Consider the following 18,400-nt stretch of genomic DNA (forward strand, 5'->3'; position numbering starts at 1 on the left):
TACAACTTTTGTGCTGAGAAGAAAAGTCTATGGAACTGTTTTGTTTTGTTTTTTTTCTTGCTGAATTTTGGTACTGTCTGCATTGGCAGCAGTCAGAGTTTTGGCCCAGTGGGGTTGCAAGCCAGAGGCACAGCTGAAGTGTCCTTACCACTGAGTGTAAGTCAAGGACTTGTGCTTTGCTACTGTTTTTTTGCTGACTTGTTTAAGTTTACTATTTTTGTTTTAATGCTGCTGGACAAAGTTATTCTGACCTGCTTAGCAGCTTTATGGAAAAGACTATCTATCTGGATACAAACCGAATAAAAAATAGGATTATTTGTTTGCACAGTAAAGGATAGTGATTTTGTTTTGATTTTTCTCTTTCTTGACATTATATTGGGAATAGAGTGAATCCGATCCTGCAGGGTGGCTCCGGTCCGGGCCACACGTCAAGGTGCTATCTTGTGGCAGTCACTGTGAGTGCTAAGGAATCCTATTTTGTGCTACAGTGGACCACATAATGGTGTCAGAAGTGGGATATAGCACCCCTGCAGGTCATTGTGAGAAACTGCTATTGAAAAAAAAAAAAAAAAAACCGCTCGAGTTTTGTGCTGGACTTTGTTTTTTTTTTGTTGATACGTAATGGCCTTATTCTGATGAATAATTAACTGTGGATTGGTTCCTGAGTTGGTGATTTGTCCAAGGGGAGGAGTCGGTTGGAAACAGTTCCGGAAGGACGTCAGCTTAAAGGAAGCAATTCTGTGTTGGCGACGGTGCAGGCAGGATCGGCGTTCCAGTCCGGAGGAAGAGAACCAGTCGGAGACCAGTCGCAGAGCGGAGTACCAGAACCAGATCCCGGGGATACAGGTGTCCAGAGGAGCACGCCGTGCGGAGAACGACTGGAGGCCAAGGAGGCCTAAAACCCAAAGGCGTAGACTCTCCAGTACTGACGGTAAGAGTACCTAGGCTGGGGAGGCTAACAAGGGGAGGAACACTGTTGCCAAACAGCCACACTTGGGTTCCCTCTCTTGTTGTTTGTGTCTTCTAGGTCTGCTATGGAGCAAGACCGGTTGTGGACGGAGTTGGCAGAGGAGTATCGTCAACAGCGAGAGCAGCTGGATATCCTTTTGAAAGCCCGGGACGAAGTGCGGCAAGCGAATGTGGAGCACTTCAAGCAGCAACAAGGAGCACTCCTACAGGCCCTGCAACAGCAAAATCAGGTTCTCAAACATTTATGGGAAGAAAGAGCTGGGTGCTTAGCACACACATCACTCTCGGAGGTGTTATTGGAAGGACCTGTAGGGTTATTTGACTTTTCACACGTTGGGGTAGCAACAAGTGATCCCAAAGACACTGATGTGAGAGTAAGCCTGAAACCTATTGAGGGGTACTCCGACCAAGGAGCTCAGCAAATGTCGCCCTGCTTGGTTGAGAAGGAGACCCGACAAGAGCCCCGTACTCCCCCCCCTAGGCCGAGTCATCCTAACCAAAGAAAGAAAGGTTATATAAGAAGGAGTTTGGAATCCACCTGGGGAAACAAGAGGATGATAAATCTTTCCAGTAGGGGTCCTAGAGAGGCGTCCTCTGGGTCATTGAAGGCTGACAGATTAGAAGGGGGAACACGGGATGTATGTAGCATTGAAGTCTCGGTGGGAGGGCAGGACACAATAGCTCTACTAGATACGGGAGCTGATCAGTCCATAATGGCCTTGCAGTTTTGGAGGGAAGTGTTCCCGGGAGAGAAAGAGGGTTGCCATGCTAAGGAGGTGGTCATAAAATGTATACATGGCGATGAAGTGAGGTATGCTCTTAGGCCTACTACGGTACTATACCGGGATAGGGTATATCCGATTTCAGTTGCCTTAGTTCCAGGGGCTCCTTATAATCTCATTCTGGGTCAGGACTGGCCAGGGTTAAAACAAATTATAGGAGCTAAACAAAACTTGGTTAATACCCGATCTCAGAGGCAGGCAATGGCAGGTACGGAGGAAGAGCTTGGGGAAATATTTCCTTTTCAGGAAGGGGTGGTGGAAAAGCCGTCCACTAGACTCATGAGAGCCTCAAGAGCTCAAAACCGTAAGCAAAAGGGGAAAAGAACAGAAGCTTTGAAACAAGCGGGTCAGACACAGAGATTCCCTATCCTACCCCGGGAGATAATAGCTACGTTCCCTACGTTTCCAAATGAACAGCGTACGGACGCCACCTTAGAGAACCTTTGGAAACAGGCTATGGGGTCCTCGAGGGGGGAAACTGGACTTAAAATTAACCGAAACCTCCTATACAGGGAGGTGATGCATCCAGAGAAGTCCGGGGGTGTTCAGGAACAGTTAGTGATCCCAAAGGGTTTCCGGAAGATCATTCTCCGGATGGCGCATGAGTCCCCTTTAGCTGGTCACAAAGGTATACAAGCCACCCAGGAACAGGTTTTGGACAGGTTTTACTGGCCCGGTTTGAGACAGGAGATAGAGGAATTTTGTAAATCCTGTCCCACGTGTCAGCGGCTAACGTTGAAGAAACCTGCACGGGCACCCCTTATACCTATCCCCGTAGTAAGCGAACCCATAAAAAGATGGGCAATGGACATTGTGGGGCCATTGGAGAAGACTCCACGGGGGTATAGTTTTATTTTCGTAATAATGGACGTGGCCACAAGGTTTCCCTGGGCGGTGGCGCTACGTAACACTGCCTCTAAAATATTGATGAGGGAATTAATGAACTTATTTTGCCTGATGGGGTTCCCTAGGGAGATCTTATCAGATCGGGGAAGTAACTTCCTCTCCAAGGAGATGGAAGAGTTCCTGAGGGATTTAGGAATAAGACATATAAGAACATCTGCTTATCACCCTCAGGCAAACGGTTTAGTGGAAAACTTTAATAAATCCCTAAAACCTATGTTAAAAAAAGGGTTGAAAGGCGAAATGAGAGACTGGGATTTGTTTTTGCCGTATGTGCTGTTCGCGGCGAGAGAGAAAGTGCAGGATTCATTGGGAGTTAGTCCCTTTGAAATGATGTTTGGTCGGACGCCCAGGGGACCACTTGATGTGGTGAAGGAGGGCTGGGATCCTCCAGAGGAGACAGAAGTAAACATTCTGTCTCATTTAGCTCAGTTAAGGCAGAGATTAGCCCAACTGGCAGCGTTAAGTAAGGACAACTTAGAGTGGGCTCAGGATAAACAAAAGATATATTATGACCGAGGAGCCAAGGTACGACAGTTGCAAGTGGGTGAACGGGTGTTGGTATTGGTACCTTCCGACCCACACAAGTTCCTGGCCCAATGGAAAGGGCCAGCCACAGTAGTGGAAAAATTGGGACCTGTCAATTATAAGGTAAAGGATGAGAAAAACCACCTTCAGACCTACCATATTAATTTGTTAAAGCCTTGGAAGGATAGGGAAACCTTGGCCTTGATTGCACAGCGTTGTCAGGAGGATGACTTAGGGCCCCAAATTGCTGACCTAGGGCGGGAAGAAAAGGTGAATATAGGGGGGGACCTTACGATGACCCAGGCCCAACAGATCCAGACTCTGGTGGGTAAGTTTGCGGATGTTTTTTCATCAATACCCGGTCACACAGGGGGGATTTCTCACGATATTATAACCCCCCCAGGGAAGATAGTAAGGGTTCGGCCCTACCGGTTGTCAGAGGAGAAAAAAAAGTTGATCAATAAGTTAATACAGGAAATGTTGACCCTGGGAGTGATTGAACCCTCTCAGAGTCCATGGTGTAGCCCGATCATGATTGTCCCTAAGGCGGACGGGTCTCCCCGGTTTTGTATTGACTTTCGTCAAGTTAACGACATATCTGAATTTGATGCCTTTCCCATGCCACGTGTTGATGAGCTTTTGGATCGCCTGGGTCAAGCCCAATATTTATCCACCATTGACCTGACAAAGGGGTATTGGCAGATCCCTTTAACTGAGACTGCCAAACCCAAGACAGCCTTTAGCACTCCCTATGGGCTCTATCAATTTACACGGATGCCTTTCGGATTGCATGGGGCTGCCGCTACTTGTCAAAGGGCAGTTAATGAGGTCTTAAGGGGACATTATACATATGCTGAGGCTTATCTTGATGATATCGTCGTCTACTCCTCCACATGGGATCAACATCTGGGACATGTCTCGGCAGTACTGACTTCACTCAGGAAGGCAGGCTTTACCATAAACCCAAAGAAATGTTTTCTAGGGCAGAAGGAAGTTAAATACTTGGGATACACGGTAGGACGGGGTCAGATTAAACCCCTGGTGGATAAAGTCCAGTGTATCCAGGACTATCCTCGCCCAACTTCCAAGAAACAGTTGCGGGGTTTGCTGGGTCTTCTAGGATATTATAGGAGATTCATTCCAGACTTTGCTACTAGAGCTACTCCATTAACTAATATGTTAAGAAAGAATGGGCCGGACAGGTTGTTATGGGAGTCTAGTAGTATGGAAGCCTTCTTGGACTTGAAAGGAAGTCTTTGTCATCAACCAGTCTTGGCGGCTGTTGATTTTGACAAACCTTTTATTCTACAAACTGATGCTTCAGGGTGTGGCTTGGGGGCTATCCTCAGTCAGGAGAAGCAGGGAGTTGAACACCCAGTGCTATACCTAAGCAGGAAGTTACACCCCAATGAGCGTAACTATGCGGTAGTGGAATTAGAGTGTCTGGCCGCTAAGTGGGCGATGCAGACCTTAATACACTACCTTGAAGAAAGGCCTTTTACCCTAGTTACGGATCACGCAGCCTTGAAATGGTTAGGGACGATGAGAAATAATAATGCACGGCTCACACGCTGGTATTTAGCCCTGCAAACCTTTAGATTCACCGTCGTTCACCGGCCAGGCAGTTTAAACACCAATGTGGATGTACTTTCCCGCATACCCGAAAACACTGGGAATACTTATGCTTCTGAGGATAAGCAGGATTTAAGGGAGGGGGTATGTGACCAGTCAGGTAGGCTCCCTGCCCAGGTCCCAGTTAGAACAAGAAAAATTGAAGCAATAAAGGAAACCCGGAGTGGAATTGGGAAGGGACAGACTGTGGTTAGATGTAATAACGACCTTAACCACCGGGGGAGCCCAAGGGGTCCTTGGAACTCAGCCAGGGCTGACGAAGCAGGGTGTCGCCCTAAGCTACTTAAGCCCAGGTCTGAGAGCAGAGAGGGAAGCAGGATAGGGAGGAGATTTAATCCTTTCCTCCCTAGGGTGCCCTCACAGCCAAGCAGGAGCAACGATCCAGTTCCTATGGAGGTGCTGGAGGAGGGGTCTGCTGAAAAGCCTATGTTTTCCAGTGAGCTGCCCATGGAATTGGGAGAACCGTTGGCAGAATGTGCTCCTGAAGTTATTGAGGACATGCAGGTGAACTTTGTTGCTGTCCACAAACAGTGAGTGTGATTTATGGGAGTTGAACTGTTTGTGAAACCTTTTCTGCCTTTTTCCTGTGTGCAAGCTGAGGAGTGATTTCTTTGAGGGAGAGGTTTTGCTAATATCTTGGGCGGGCATAGTGAGAGTCAAGTGAAAGACTTTTGTAGGCAAAACCTATCACTCCCCTGTTTCCTGGCAGTGTAGGAAACTTGCCAGAGGCTTGTAGGAACTGTACAACTTTTGTGCTGAGAAGAAAAGTCTATGGAACTGTTTTGTTTTGTTTTTTTTCTTGCTGAATTTTGGTACTGTCTGCATTGGCAGCAGTCAGAGTTTTGGCCCAGTGGGGTTGCAAGCCAGAGGCACAGCTGAAGTGTCCTTACCACTGAGTGTAAGTCAAGGACTTGTGCTTTGCTACTGTTTTTTTGCTGACTTGTTTAAGTTTACTATTTTTGTTTTAATGCTGCTGGACAAAGCTATTCTGACCTGCTTAGCAGCTTTATGGAAAAGACTATCTATCTGGATACAAACCGAATAAAAAATAGGATTATTTGTTTGCACAGTAAAGGATAGTGATTTTGTTTTGATTTTTCTCTTTCTTGACATTATATTGGGAATAGAGTGAATCCGATCCTGCAGGGTGGCTCCGGTCCGGGCCACACGTCAAGGTGCTATCTTGTGGCAGTCACTGTGAGTGCTAAGGAATCCTATTTTGTGCTACAGTGGACCACAATATGCAGATGACATCTTGGTCCTTCTTAAGATAGATTTGAATCTCACAAACCTCGCTGAAAATATAATAGCATGCATAATGAATGCATGTACTAGCATGCCCTTACTATGCAAATGAAGCTGAATGAGTCCAAAACCAAACTACTGTGGCTTGGCCCTAAACTATATCAACTACCTTCTATTCCATTGCCATCTGGATCTTCACTGCAGATTGAATTCTCAACTAAAGTTCTGGGTGTCATTATAGACTCAACACTTTCATTCAATGACCATCTTAATTCTCTGGTTTAAAAAAAAATATGCTTTAGTCTCCATATGTTGAGTAAAGTGAGATCCTGCTTCCACCAACATTTTGCTGTCCTCATACAATCAATCATTCTTTCGAGGTTGGATTATTGCAATTCGGTCTATCTAAGTCTAACCAAGAAAAGTCTTTAAAAACTTCAACAGATCCAGAATACTGCAGCTAGGTTGATCTTTGCAAAAAGCAAATCTGATCATTTTCCCCCGCTTTTGTTAAAACTTCACTGGCTCCCAGTAATCTCTAGGGTTTAGTTTAAATGTGCCTGCCTAACATTTAAGATCTTGCATGGCACTCTTCCCCCTTTAATTCCTCTATCCTGGAACTCTGTGAGACCTGATATTACCAGATCTATCCAAAAGCTTAAATTATTTTTCCCCTCGTTAAAAGGCATTATCTATATCAGAAAATTAGGGAAATCTCGCTACTTTAAAATTACTGAGCTTTGGAATAACTTTCCTGTCCAGCTGCGTAATTTGAGCTCTTTCCAATTATTTTGAAAACATCTGAAAACGTGGCTATTTTCAAAAATGTAATTTCCGCTGCTCTCTATATAACCACTAATTCTTATTATATTTTCCTTTCTTAAACTCTTGTAAACCGTGTTGAGCTCTATCCTTATCGAGAAGATGCGGTATATAAGCTTAAGGTTTAGTTTAGCTTAAAAGACCAAATTTAAATGAAAAGAAACAGGAGAAAAGACAAGCTCCTATCTTCTCACTTGTAGGAAGATAACTGAGGAACTGGAGGACAACCCAGATGGATAGGAGGAGCAAAAGAACACAAATGATTCTCCCTACAAGAATTCTCATGAGAAGAGGTTGACTACTCAATCATTCAGGAATGGAGTGTCTGTCGTACCAGAATACTTTTTCTTAGTGTTTAAGGAATAAGCAAATTTAAACAATGAATTGCTTGTTAACACTCTGGGGATTAGAGTCTAATATACATACCAATACAGAGTCACTGTTTATTTCAAACACTTCACAGTTATGTTTTAATATTTGTCAATTGTGACCGGGTAAGGCCCGGACTGCATCAGGCCTGTGCCTAAACCTGGGTCACCCAAACCTCGGCCGAACAGTAAGGCAAGGTATGGAGGGTAGTGGGGTATGCAGGTGAAATAAATGTCAAAACAAAAGTGTTTAATGTGAATTCTTCTTTATTTACCACTTTATATTCTAGTGCAATTCTTCTTGAGGGTAGTGACACACACAAACCTCTCAATACTTATCAACTTGAAAACCAATCCAAACATAAAGAAAACACCTCTTGGTGACCAAATAGCCTGTTGTCCCACCGGGCTTATTCTGTTTTTCAATAGCTTGCCATTGAAGCAATTCTCAGGGTGTAACTAGGCTTTCCACCCTGAGCATGGGATTCTTCCACTCTTATCAGATCTGGGGTTTTCAGGTTCCCTGCCCCACTAATCCCAACTAGTTGGACATACAAAGCTCAAAAAGGTGACTTCTTCAGACTGTTCTGCCAGCTTCCAAATACAAGAATAACTTTTCAATTTCAAATCCAGGATCCTGCAACTTGCCTGCATTGCTTGGTCAGGCTGCTCACAATTCCACTGTGATTACTTAAATCAGAAGCAGTAACTTTTAACTCTTCTGTTCCCTTGATTTGTGAAGCAACACCACATTACTAGAAATAGTACTCTTACTCCTACAGACTTAACTAGGTGTCCATTTCTTCAAACATGCACAATTCATCAGGCTCCATTTCAATGTCATTTACCAACAATTCTTCTGGCATTTCAATATCATATTCATCACCCTCAGAAGAATTATTAGAAGCCTCAGTCCAGAGGTTTCCTACCTAATTTCTTTGGGGAGTACTGGTTTCTGTCCTCTGAATCCTGGGCTGCACAGGTCTGCTTCCCGCAGAGAATTCTGGTATCCTGTGGGTTTGTGGCTGCCTCCATTGTCTAGAAGACACACCCTTTTCACCTGCTCTGGGTTGATTGCTTCTAGGTCCAGGAACTCTCTGCTACTGAGCCCTGGTAGCTTCTCTGTTGATTAGCCCTGCCTACAGCTGGGCTGACTGCAGGAGCTAATCCAGTCCTAAGCTTTGCCACCACCTGCCTAGTGCCTGCTGGGACTTGTGGTTTTCTGTCCCTAGCTGTTCCTAAGTTATTGCTAGGCAAGGATAAGTGGGTCAATGCAGTGCTGCCCTTCTTTTGGGGTTTGTTGACCAGGGGTTTTCCTTGCCCTGCTTGCTTCAGGGAGCAGGTTTAGTTTCAGGGCACTGCAGGATTTCTGTTATCACAGGGTTCTCCCAGTGACACAATACAGTACATGAAACATTAATATAGCAAAGATAGAATCCAATTTTCTAATATAGTTAACAGCAGCATATGGAAAATGTAATGTCTTTTTATAAGGATACATCTGTAAAGCCCAATCAATGCGAGACAGAAAAGGTGCAGGCTCTGAAAAACAAAAAAGAGATTATGTTCTTACCTTAATAATATATTTTCCAGTAGATAGGTGTCATTCAGTACAAGCAAGTTATCTCCCCTTGGCCGCAAGCCATATACAGAAGGAATTCACTCCTGATTGTTTCTATGACCCTCCTACTTCACTGGGAGCTCTACTGCCACCTGCAGTTAGTACTCAAGCGTGCAAGATCTCAATCAAAATTATGTGATGTAAGGGAAAATGGGAAACTTCCTAAACCAATAAATTGTTCTGCTTGAACATAATAGTCAACAGAAGCATCAAAGGAGCTCGAGTAGTACCCCTGTAGACACCAAAACATACTATACAGCATTCTAAAGGGCTGACTGGCATCCAAGAGAAATACATGGAGAAGAAAAAAGCAGAATGAGACAGTAGGCAGGCACTAGAAGGACAGGGTGGGAGTCCAGAATGACACCTCTATCAACTGGAAAACATATTATATCAAAGTAAGAACATAATCTCTCTTTCCAGTTTCCAGTGCAATAGGTATGTCATTCTGGACAAACGAGACATACAAAAGCAGAAGCAGGAATCTAGTATGAGCTGACTATGCCACCTGTAACACTGAAGATTCAAAGGTAGAGTTCTCTCTTGCTGCAAAGCCCACCATGTAAAACTTTGCAAATGTGTGTAGAGTGGACTAAATTGCAATTCTACAAATCTCTGTTGGAAAGACTGCCCCAGCTTCCACCCACGATGAAGCTACACTTCTGGTCGAAAGCACCTTAACAGAAACAGGGGACTGCTTCCCACAGATAATGTAGGCTAAAGAAATGGCCTTACAGATCCATCTGCAAATCATGGCCTTGGAAGCAGGCATGCCTCGCTTAGGCGAATGAGTCAGCACAAACAGATGGTCAGAGAGTCTAAACTTGTTGGAGACTACCCAATAATGAAGAAGCATGCTTCTCACATCCAACTTCTTCAAAATACGGTCCTGTTTCTTAGAACCTGTGGACTGGAATATAGGTAAACGGATTTCCTGAGTAACAATAAATGCCTAAACCACCTTCAGCAGAAAAGAAGGAACAGTGCTTAGGGAGACACCAGTTTCCGAGATTTTAAAGAAAGGATCCCTACAAGAAAGAACCTGGAGCTTCGAGACTCATCTGGCTAAGGTCACAGCTACCAGAAAAACTGCCTTTAGCATCAAGTTCAAGAGGAACGCTTCTTCTAGCAACTTGAATGGAGCTTTGGTGAGATCTCGCAGCACCACGTTAAAGTCCCATGAAGGGAATGGTGCTTGAGTGGTGGTCTGATGCGGAGAGCTGCAATGTCTGGATGAGATGCCAGCGTAGGTTTGCAGTCCTAAGCCCTGAAACAAGACAGCCCTGCTACTGGGACCCTAAGGGAAGCCATGGTGAGGTCCTTGTCAAGGATAGCTTTGCAGAAAAGCCAACATTACCAAAACCGGAGCTGAAAATGGCTCCACACATTCTTGGGCACACCAGTGCAGGAAAGTCTTCCACACTTTAACATAGGCAGATACTGTGGTTGCTTTTACAGACCGGAGAAGTGTGGTAATGACTACTTCTAAATAACCTTTGCACTCTAACGCTTCACATTTAATAGCCATGCCATAATAGCAAAGTGATCCAGATCCTCCGTGTATACTGGACCCTGCAAAAGGTGGTCTGAATGCACCTGCAACCAGAGGCTTTGGCTTTTTCAAAGACGCATCAGATCTGCTTACCATGGCCTGCAAAGCCAATCTGGAGCTACTAGAATGACCATTCCCTAATGAGTTGCAATCCGTTGAAAGATGCAACCTATCACGGGCCAAGGAAGGAGCAGGCAAGCAGCGGCTGTGAGGAAGGAGCAGAGGAGAGCTAGCGGCGGCGGCGAGAGTAAGCTCCGCCCACCCGCACGCATCAGCGTCATCGCCCGGACTCCCCCTTAATAGGAGGGGAGCCGTGGCGCGAAGACCACTGCGATCCACGTGGTCAGAAGGGCAGGCAGGCAGCGGCTGAGGCCAGGAAGGAGCAGGCAAGCAGCGGCTGTGAGGAAGGGGCAGAGAAGAGCTAGCAGCGGCGGCAAGAGTAAGCTCCGCCCACCCGCACGCATCAGCAGCAGCGTCATCGCCCGGACTCCCCCTTAATAGGAGGGGAGCCGCGGCACGAAGACAACTGCGATCCGCGTGGTCAGAAGGGCAGGCAGGCAGCGGCTGGGGCCAGGAAGGAGCAGGCAAGCAGCGGCTGTGAGGAAGGGGCAGAGGAGAGCTAGCGCACGCATCAGCAGCAGCGTCATCGCCCGGACTCCCCCTTAATAGGAGGGGAGCCAACGGCGCACAGCAGTTCGGCGAGCGGCAAAGGCGCTCACCTTAGCGAGAGCGCCTTTGCGAAGAGCCTTTGCGAAGAGCCTATTTACAGAAAGCAGGACACCCTAACCCAAAACAGGCCAACACTCTACTTACACCCTTTTCCTTTAACTCTTACACTACCTCAAACAGGGCCAAATCTAAAACTCTTGAACAGGCAACTCCTCTTACACGCAAACAGGCAACTCTTCTTACACGCAAGCAGTAACACTCTTCATCTTCTTACAATCAAACAGGCACACTCTTCGTACACTTCTTGCGCACTCAAGCAGGCGAGTTTTCCTACACTCCTCATACACTCTTCTTGCACACTCTCAGTCAGGACAATCTTTTCTTGTATCTCTCTAACTTTTTGTCCTTTTCAACACTAATCTCTTAAACTTTCCCCCTCAAATAAGCAGGTCTTAACAGCAACTTGGAAATGGCAGGGAGGACACGGAGCACCAAGACTACTATCAAGTTCAACACTCCAGTCACCGGAGGGACCCAGGGGATGGCCAAGGACTGTGTACAGAAGGAGGAGGGTGACACTAGACGGAGGGCAGAAGTCTCTGTGCAGACAGAGGCCACCCCCCCCATGGTACACTACAGCCTCTACCCAGACTGAGGAGATAGGACAGTTAGACGGGGACATCTTGCAGGAACTGTGGAGCCTCAGGGAGGAGGTGAAGCGCTTGAGGAGCATCAGGGAGGACGAGGCCTTCATCGATGGTGTCATCCAGGAGCTGTCCCATATCACAGACCAGACCCATGACAAGTCCATCCCCGTGACACCCAAACCTCTAGCTTTAGATTCAACAATTGGGGTACAGGAAATGATTGGAGATGCTGGTTCCTGGCAGCTGGTAACCTCCTCCTCCTCTTCTTTCTTTTCTCACAAACAGGGTAGTTTTACATCGACCCCACAACTCACCCTAAGGAACAGATTCCAGATCTTACAAGATGGAACCGCCGAGGAGGTACCAGAAGAGGCTCAGGAAGATACCCAGCACATAACTTCACTTCAGGAGCGCACGGTTTGGCCCCCCCCCCCCCCCGGAAGGAGCGCAGAGTGGTGGTCATTGGGGACTCCATGTTGCGGGGCACTGAGGGACCAATCTGCAGACCAGATATGCATTCAAGGGAGGTCTGCTGTCTCCCTGGGGCCAAGATCCGAGATGTCACCACCTGTCTAGATAAACTTCTAAAACCTCATTTCCCTATGGTTGTCATCCATGTAGGTACGAACGACACTGCCAGGAGCACCTCGGAGAACATACCCAAAGACTTCGGAGCCCTGGGTAAGAAGCTAAAGCAGATAGGAGCACAAGTGGTCTTCTCATCGATCCTCCCAGTAAGAGACAAAGGCGAAGCCAGAGAAGAGCGTATCAAATGGACTAACGAGTGGCTTCGCGGATGGTGCATTGAGATGAACTTTGGATTCCTAGACCATGGAGAGGGGCTACAGGGACTACAGGGACCAGATGGACTCCACCTGACCAGGAGAGGTAAAAACGTATTCGGACATCGACTAGCCCGCCTACTTCGTAGGGCTTTAAACTAGGTAAGTTAGGGGAGGGTATCCACTCACATTCCAGAGCAGTAAGAAACTATCCTGAGGTGGCGAGCCACAGCCACACTTCTGAGTCCAAGGTAAGTACCCATACTATACACGATAAACTGGGAGTCACACTAAATCAGAAGGGAATCTCTTCACAGGGACTTAACAACAATAAGGTATGGAGGGCTATGTATGTTAATGCACACAGTTTGGGCAACAAAATACTGGAATTGGAGACTGAAATAATGAACGCAGATCTAGACGTGGTGGCAATATCTGAGACCTGGTTCATGGACTCGCACGGGTGGGATATGGTTATACCAGGCTACAACCTGCTTCGTCGAGACAGAGAGGGCAAATTAGGAGGAGGGGTAGCACTATACATTAAAGAAAACATCAAGACTACCAGAATCACGGATGTTAGATACTCCGGGGAATCCCTCTGGGTGAACCTGGCCAGAGGGAACGAAAAATGCCTATACCTTGGTGTGGTATATAGACCTCCAAGACAACAGGAAGACAAGGATATAGAACTGATCGAAGATATAGAGAACATCACTTTGCGTGGGGACACAGTTCTGCTAGGGGACTTCAACATGCCCGATGCAGATTGGAACACACTCTCTGCGACTACCTGTGGCAGCAGAAGAATATTAACCTCCATAAAGGGTGCACGACTCAAACAAATGGTACTGGAGCCCACTAGAAACCAGGCGATACTGGACCTGGTATTCACCAACGGAGACAGCGTCACAGAAGTATTGGTAGGCGATACGCTGGCCTCCAGCGACCATAACATGGTATGGCTTAACCTCAAGTGGGGTTTCTCTAGATCAAATACAGTGACGAGAGTCCTCAACTTTAGAGGCACAGATTTCAAACCCATGGGAGATTTTGTCCATTGGGAGCTGCAAAACCAAGCACAAACTGACAACGTGGAGAATATGTGGTCCACTCTGAAATCCACCCTGCATGAAACAACAAATCGCTACGTAAAAACGGTCAGCAAAAGTCAGAGAAACAAAAGAACCCAGTGGTTCAGTACTGAAATTTCGGACCTCATTAAGGAGAAGAAAAAAGCATTTATTGCCTACAAACATTTAGGAAAGCAGGAGGCAAAAGAAGACTATCTGGTCAGGTCTAAAGCTGTCAAGAAGGCAGTCAGAGAGGCCAAGCTCCGAATAGAGGAGAATCTAGCGCGGAACATTAAGAAAGGGGATAAATCCTTCTTTAGGTATATTAGTGACAGGAAAAGAAACAAAGATGGGATAGAATGACTCAGGAAATCGGACGGGAATTATGCAGAATCGGATTCCACTAAGGCAGAACTACTTAATGAATACTTCTGCTCGGTCTTTACCTGTGAGGCGCCGGGATCCGGTCCACTTTTACGGACAAGGGAAAGCCAGAAAGACCCGTTTCAAGACTTCAAGTTTACGCCCAATAGCGTCTACTGCGAACTTTCAAGACTCAAAGTAAACAAAGCCATGGGACCAGACAACCTACACCCCAGGGTGCTCAGAGAGTTGAGTGAAGTCCTGGCGGAACCATTATCTGTGCTCTTCAATCTCTCCCTAAGCACGGGAAGAGTCCTCTTGGACTGGAAAACAGCTAACATTATTCCATTCCACAAAAAGGGCTGCAGGACAGAGAAAGCGAATTACAGACCGGTGAGTCTCACATACATAGTATGCAAACTCATGGAAACACTGATCAAACAGAAACTTGATACAATCCTGGATGAGGAAGATCTACGTGATCCCCATCAACATGGATTTACCAAGGGCAGGTCCTGCCAATCAAATCTGATTAGCTTCTTTGACTGGGTAACAAGACAACTAGATGCCGGGGAGTCCCTGGACGTAGTGTATTTGGACTTCAGCAAAGCTTTTGATAGCGTCCCACACTGCAAGTTATTGAACAATCTGAAATCACTGGGATTAGGGGAAACACTAGCTGCATGGGTTAAGGATTGGCTGAGCGGTAGACTTCAGAGGGTGATGGTAAATGGTACCCCATCCAAAACATTGGATGTGACCAGTGGAGTGCCACAAGGCTTGGTCTTGGTCCAATCCTATTCAACATATTCATATGACCCAAGGGCTCAGAGGAAAAATATAATTGTTCGCCGACGATGCCAAACTGTGCAACATAGTAGGTAAAAGCACTATGCCTGACAGTATGACGCAGGACCTACTACTATTAGAACAATGGTCATCGACTTGGCAACTCAACTTCAATGCTAAAAAATGTAAAGTGATGCACCTGGGTAAAAGAAATCTGTGCAGGACTTACATGTTAAATGGTGAGACCTTAGCTAGGACCATGGAAGAACGGGATTCAGGAGTAATCATTAGTGATGATATGAAAACTGTTTCCTCCAAGGCAAGGCAAATGATGGGTTGTATCCGTAGAGGTTTTATCAGCAGGATGCCAGAGGTCATAATGCCACTGTACAGGTCCATGGTGAGACCTCATTTGGAATATTGTGTTCAATTCTGGAGATCACATTACCGGAAAGATGTGCTGAGAATTGAGTCAGTTCAGCGGATGGCCACCAGGATGGTCTCGGGGCTCAAGGATCTCCCGTATGAAGTAAGGCTGAATAAATTGCAGCTGTACTCACTTGAAGAACGAAGAGAAAGAGGGGACATGATTGAGACATTTAAATATATCACGGGCCATATCGAGGTGGAAGAGGATATCTTCTGTCTTATGGGACCTTCGTCCACCAGAGGGCATCCACTGAAAATCAGGGGAGGGAAATTTCATGGTGATTCCAGAAAGTATTTCTTCACCGAGAGGATGGTCGATCATTGGAATGAACTCCCACAGCAGGTGATTGAGGCCAACAGCGTGGCAGATTTCAAAAATAAATAGGATATTCATGTGGGATCTCTAATGATGTAAAGGCAGGGGGTGGTGAGCAAAATCAAGGAGAAGGGTCACTAGAGTGGGCAGACTTGATGGGCTTTGGCCCTTTTCTGCCGTCATTTTTCTATGTTTCTATGTTTCTAAGGAGGAAACATGTACAATAGGAGGCTCTGAGGTCACGGCTGGACTAGAGTGTCTAGACCCTCATTTCCAGGCTCAAATCTTCAACTGAAGAACCTGTCTGCTTTCTTGTTATCCGCCACTGCCATAAGGTTGAAGTGTGGAACGACCCCAGCACTGAACAATGGCCTGAAATGCTGCCGTCGACAGCATCCACTCTCCCAGATCCAAGGTCTGACTGCTGAGGAAGACACCTGAACATTGTTAATACCCATGTCATGTGCTACTTATTAGTGCCTGAAGAGAACGCTTTGCCCAGTGGAAGATTATGTGAGATTCTAGATATAGAAATGCAGTCTTGGTACCTCCCTGGCGATTGACACATGCCACCGCTGTAGCATCTTCGGAGAAAACTCTGACCACTTGATTTTCGAGGGTCCTCTGCAAGTTCACCAGGGCCAACTGAATAGCATGCAGATCTAGCCTGTTGATCGACTAATTCTTCTAAGAGCATGTCCAATACACCTGAATCAGATGGCAGTTGCTATGAGCACCCCATCCTAGGAAATTTGCATTTGTCATTACAACCACCCAGGAAGCAATTCGAAAAGGCATGCCCTTGGAGGGGGATTGAAGACAGAGCTTCCATTTCATGCTGGCTCGAGTCTCCAGCATCCAGCATAGACACTTCTGTAACGTGTCCATCTGTGGAGACCAACATGAGAGTAAAGCGTGCTGGAAAGGACGCATCTAGGCTCTCACCCAAGGTACCACGTCTATTGTGTCGGGACTTGAAGATAGTCCCACGCTGACAGAGCTGACTTGTCCAAGAGACAAGAAATCTGAGAGCATAGCTTTAGAGAATGACACGGGGAAAAATTCTGTCCCTGTCACCGCCCCGTCCCCGTCACATCCATACAAGCCTCAGTACTGCAATATTTAGCTTATTCCTTCATTATAAATCAAAGTTCTGGCTGCTGAACTAGAGAAAGAAATGTTCAGCAGGCAGGGCTTTGTTTATAAATTTTTATCAACACAACTAATATACTACTTTATCCTAAAGCAAAAAAAAAAAAAAAAAAAAGGAAATAAATAGAAATTTTTTCTTTGTTGTCTGGTTTCTGCTTTCATCATCTTCTCATTCAATTCCTTCCATCCACTGTCTTCTCTCAGCGTCTTACATTTGCTCTGTTACTGTGCCTCTCCCTTCACCCCCCCAATTGGTCTGGCACCCATCTTCTTCCCTCCGCTCACCACATAGTCTGACATCTCTGTCTTCTCCCCACTCTGTTGTCCCCATTTCCCTTCCAGCGTCTTCTGCCCACTCTTGTCTTCCCTATTTCCCTTCCTGCGTCTTCTGCTCACACTTGTCTTCCCCATTTCCCTTCCAGCGCCTTCTCCTCACCACCACCCTTCCCTCTCGCCACCTCACCGCACTTCAGCACCTCCTTGCGTGGCCCAATAATCCCCACCTCCCTCCCTTCACGGTGCGTTAGTAAAGTAAGTTGCTCAAGCCAGCTAAGCCTGCCTGTCTGCCTGCCTGTAGTTGCGTGTGTGTGAACGGAAGCTTCTCCTCTAGGGCGGTGGATGGCCTTGTCCCCATGCCCTCAGTGAGCACTCCCCCACCACCCTTTCAGCGGGTTACCGGGGTTACCCGCAGGTAACAGCCACCGTGTCATTCTCTACATAGCTTCTCTGTGTGTGCCTCTGGTAGATAGATGTCACTGGTAGACGTGTCAAACAAGACTCCCAGGTAGAGAATGATACGGGGGGGGGGGGGGAACTGTCCCTGTCTCTACCCCCGTGAGCTCAGTCCCTGCCCTGCAAACCATCTGATCCCATCTGCACAAGCTTCAAATAGTTATGATTATAATACTGAACTTATTTTATTAAAGTATGTAAAAAAAGCAATATTCTCTACAATTGTCATTTTATAAATCACAAATAATACAGAGCAAGGATCAACAAAACTCCTGTCTCCTCTCTCCTCCCCTCACAAATATCCCCTCCACTATCAAGAAAATTGAAGTCAAATTACTACAGAATGCTACTTAGAAAAATCAAGCTAATGGAATAATTCAGTCATACATGGCATGAATAGTGCTAAGAGAGTGCAACTAGGGTGACTACCCCCTGGTCAGAGAGAACCCTAAGCCAGCTGAAAGCTAAAGAAGCATAGCCTAGACTTTGCAGTCCCTGGTTATGTCTAACAACAGCTCTAGCAGGATACATATTTCAAATTTAATATATTCTAGTCACAAAATAGAAAAAATATTTTTTTAACATTTTGTTGTCTGGTCATTTTATTCTTCACATCGCATTGGTCTCAGGCTATGGTTTCTGTTTCTATCTGTCAACTCACTTGCCAGGGTCTCCTGACCATTTGATATGTCTTCTTTCTCCATGTTCACCATTCATTTTCCATCTTTATGTATGTTTTTTCCCTATGTTTCCCCCTTCTCTGTCTCCTATACTCTCTTTCTAGTATTTCTCCTGTGCCCATCTCCCTGCCTTCATCATCAACACTATTTTGTGTCCCTATCCCTGCCGTGCTCAGTGTCAATCCTTTGTGTCCCTATGCTCCCCCCCCCCCCCCAAGGCCAACATCTCTCTTTTGCATTCCTCTTCTCCCTCTTGTCTAGCCATCTTCTGTTTCCTTATACCCTCCTATGTCTGGCATTGCCCCACTGACTGTATCCATATGCTACCCCGATAAAGCGTTTCCCT

At 46.2% G+C, this 18,400-nt stretch overlaps 1 protein-coding gene across 9 annotated transcripts in view; it reads right to left on the minus strand.

Moving 5' to 3' along the window:
• The window catches only part of C7H14orf39 (chromosome 7 C14orf39 homolog), a 264,000-nt gene that overhangs the window by 159,854 nt on the left and 85,746 nt on the right, over nt 1-18,400 (minus strand). For 8 of the 9 annotated variants that reach the window (XM_033950798.1, XM_033950797.1, XM_033950796.1 and 5 more), the window contains one exon: nt 8,749-8,791. The exons of the other annotated variant lie outside the window; for it this stretch is intronic. In XM_033950798.1, coding sequence (XP_033806689.1) covers nt 8,749-8,791 — 43 coding nt within the window. The remainder of the gene's footprint in view (nt 1-8,748; nt 8,792-18,400) is intronic. 9 annotated transcript variants of the gene reach the window in all.

This window comes from Geotrypetes seraphini, chromosome 7 (assembly GCF_902459505.1).
Source record: "Geotrypetes seraphini chromosome 7, aGeoSer1.1, whole genome shotgun sequence".
Classification (NCBI taxonomy): Eukaryota; Metazoa; Chordata; class Amphibia; order Gymnophiona; family Dermophiidae; genus Geotrypetes; species Geotrypetes seraphini.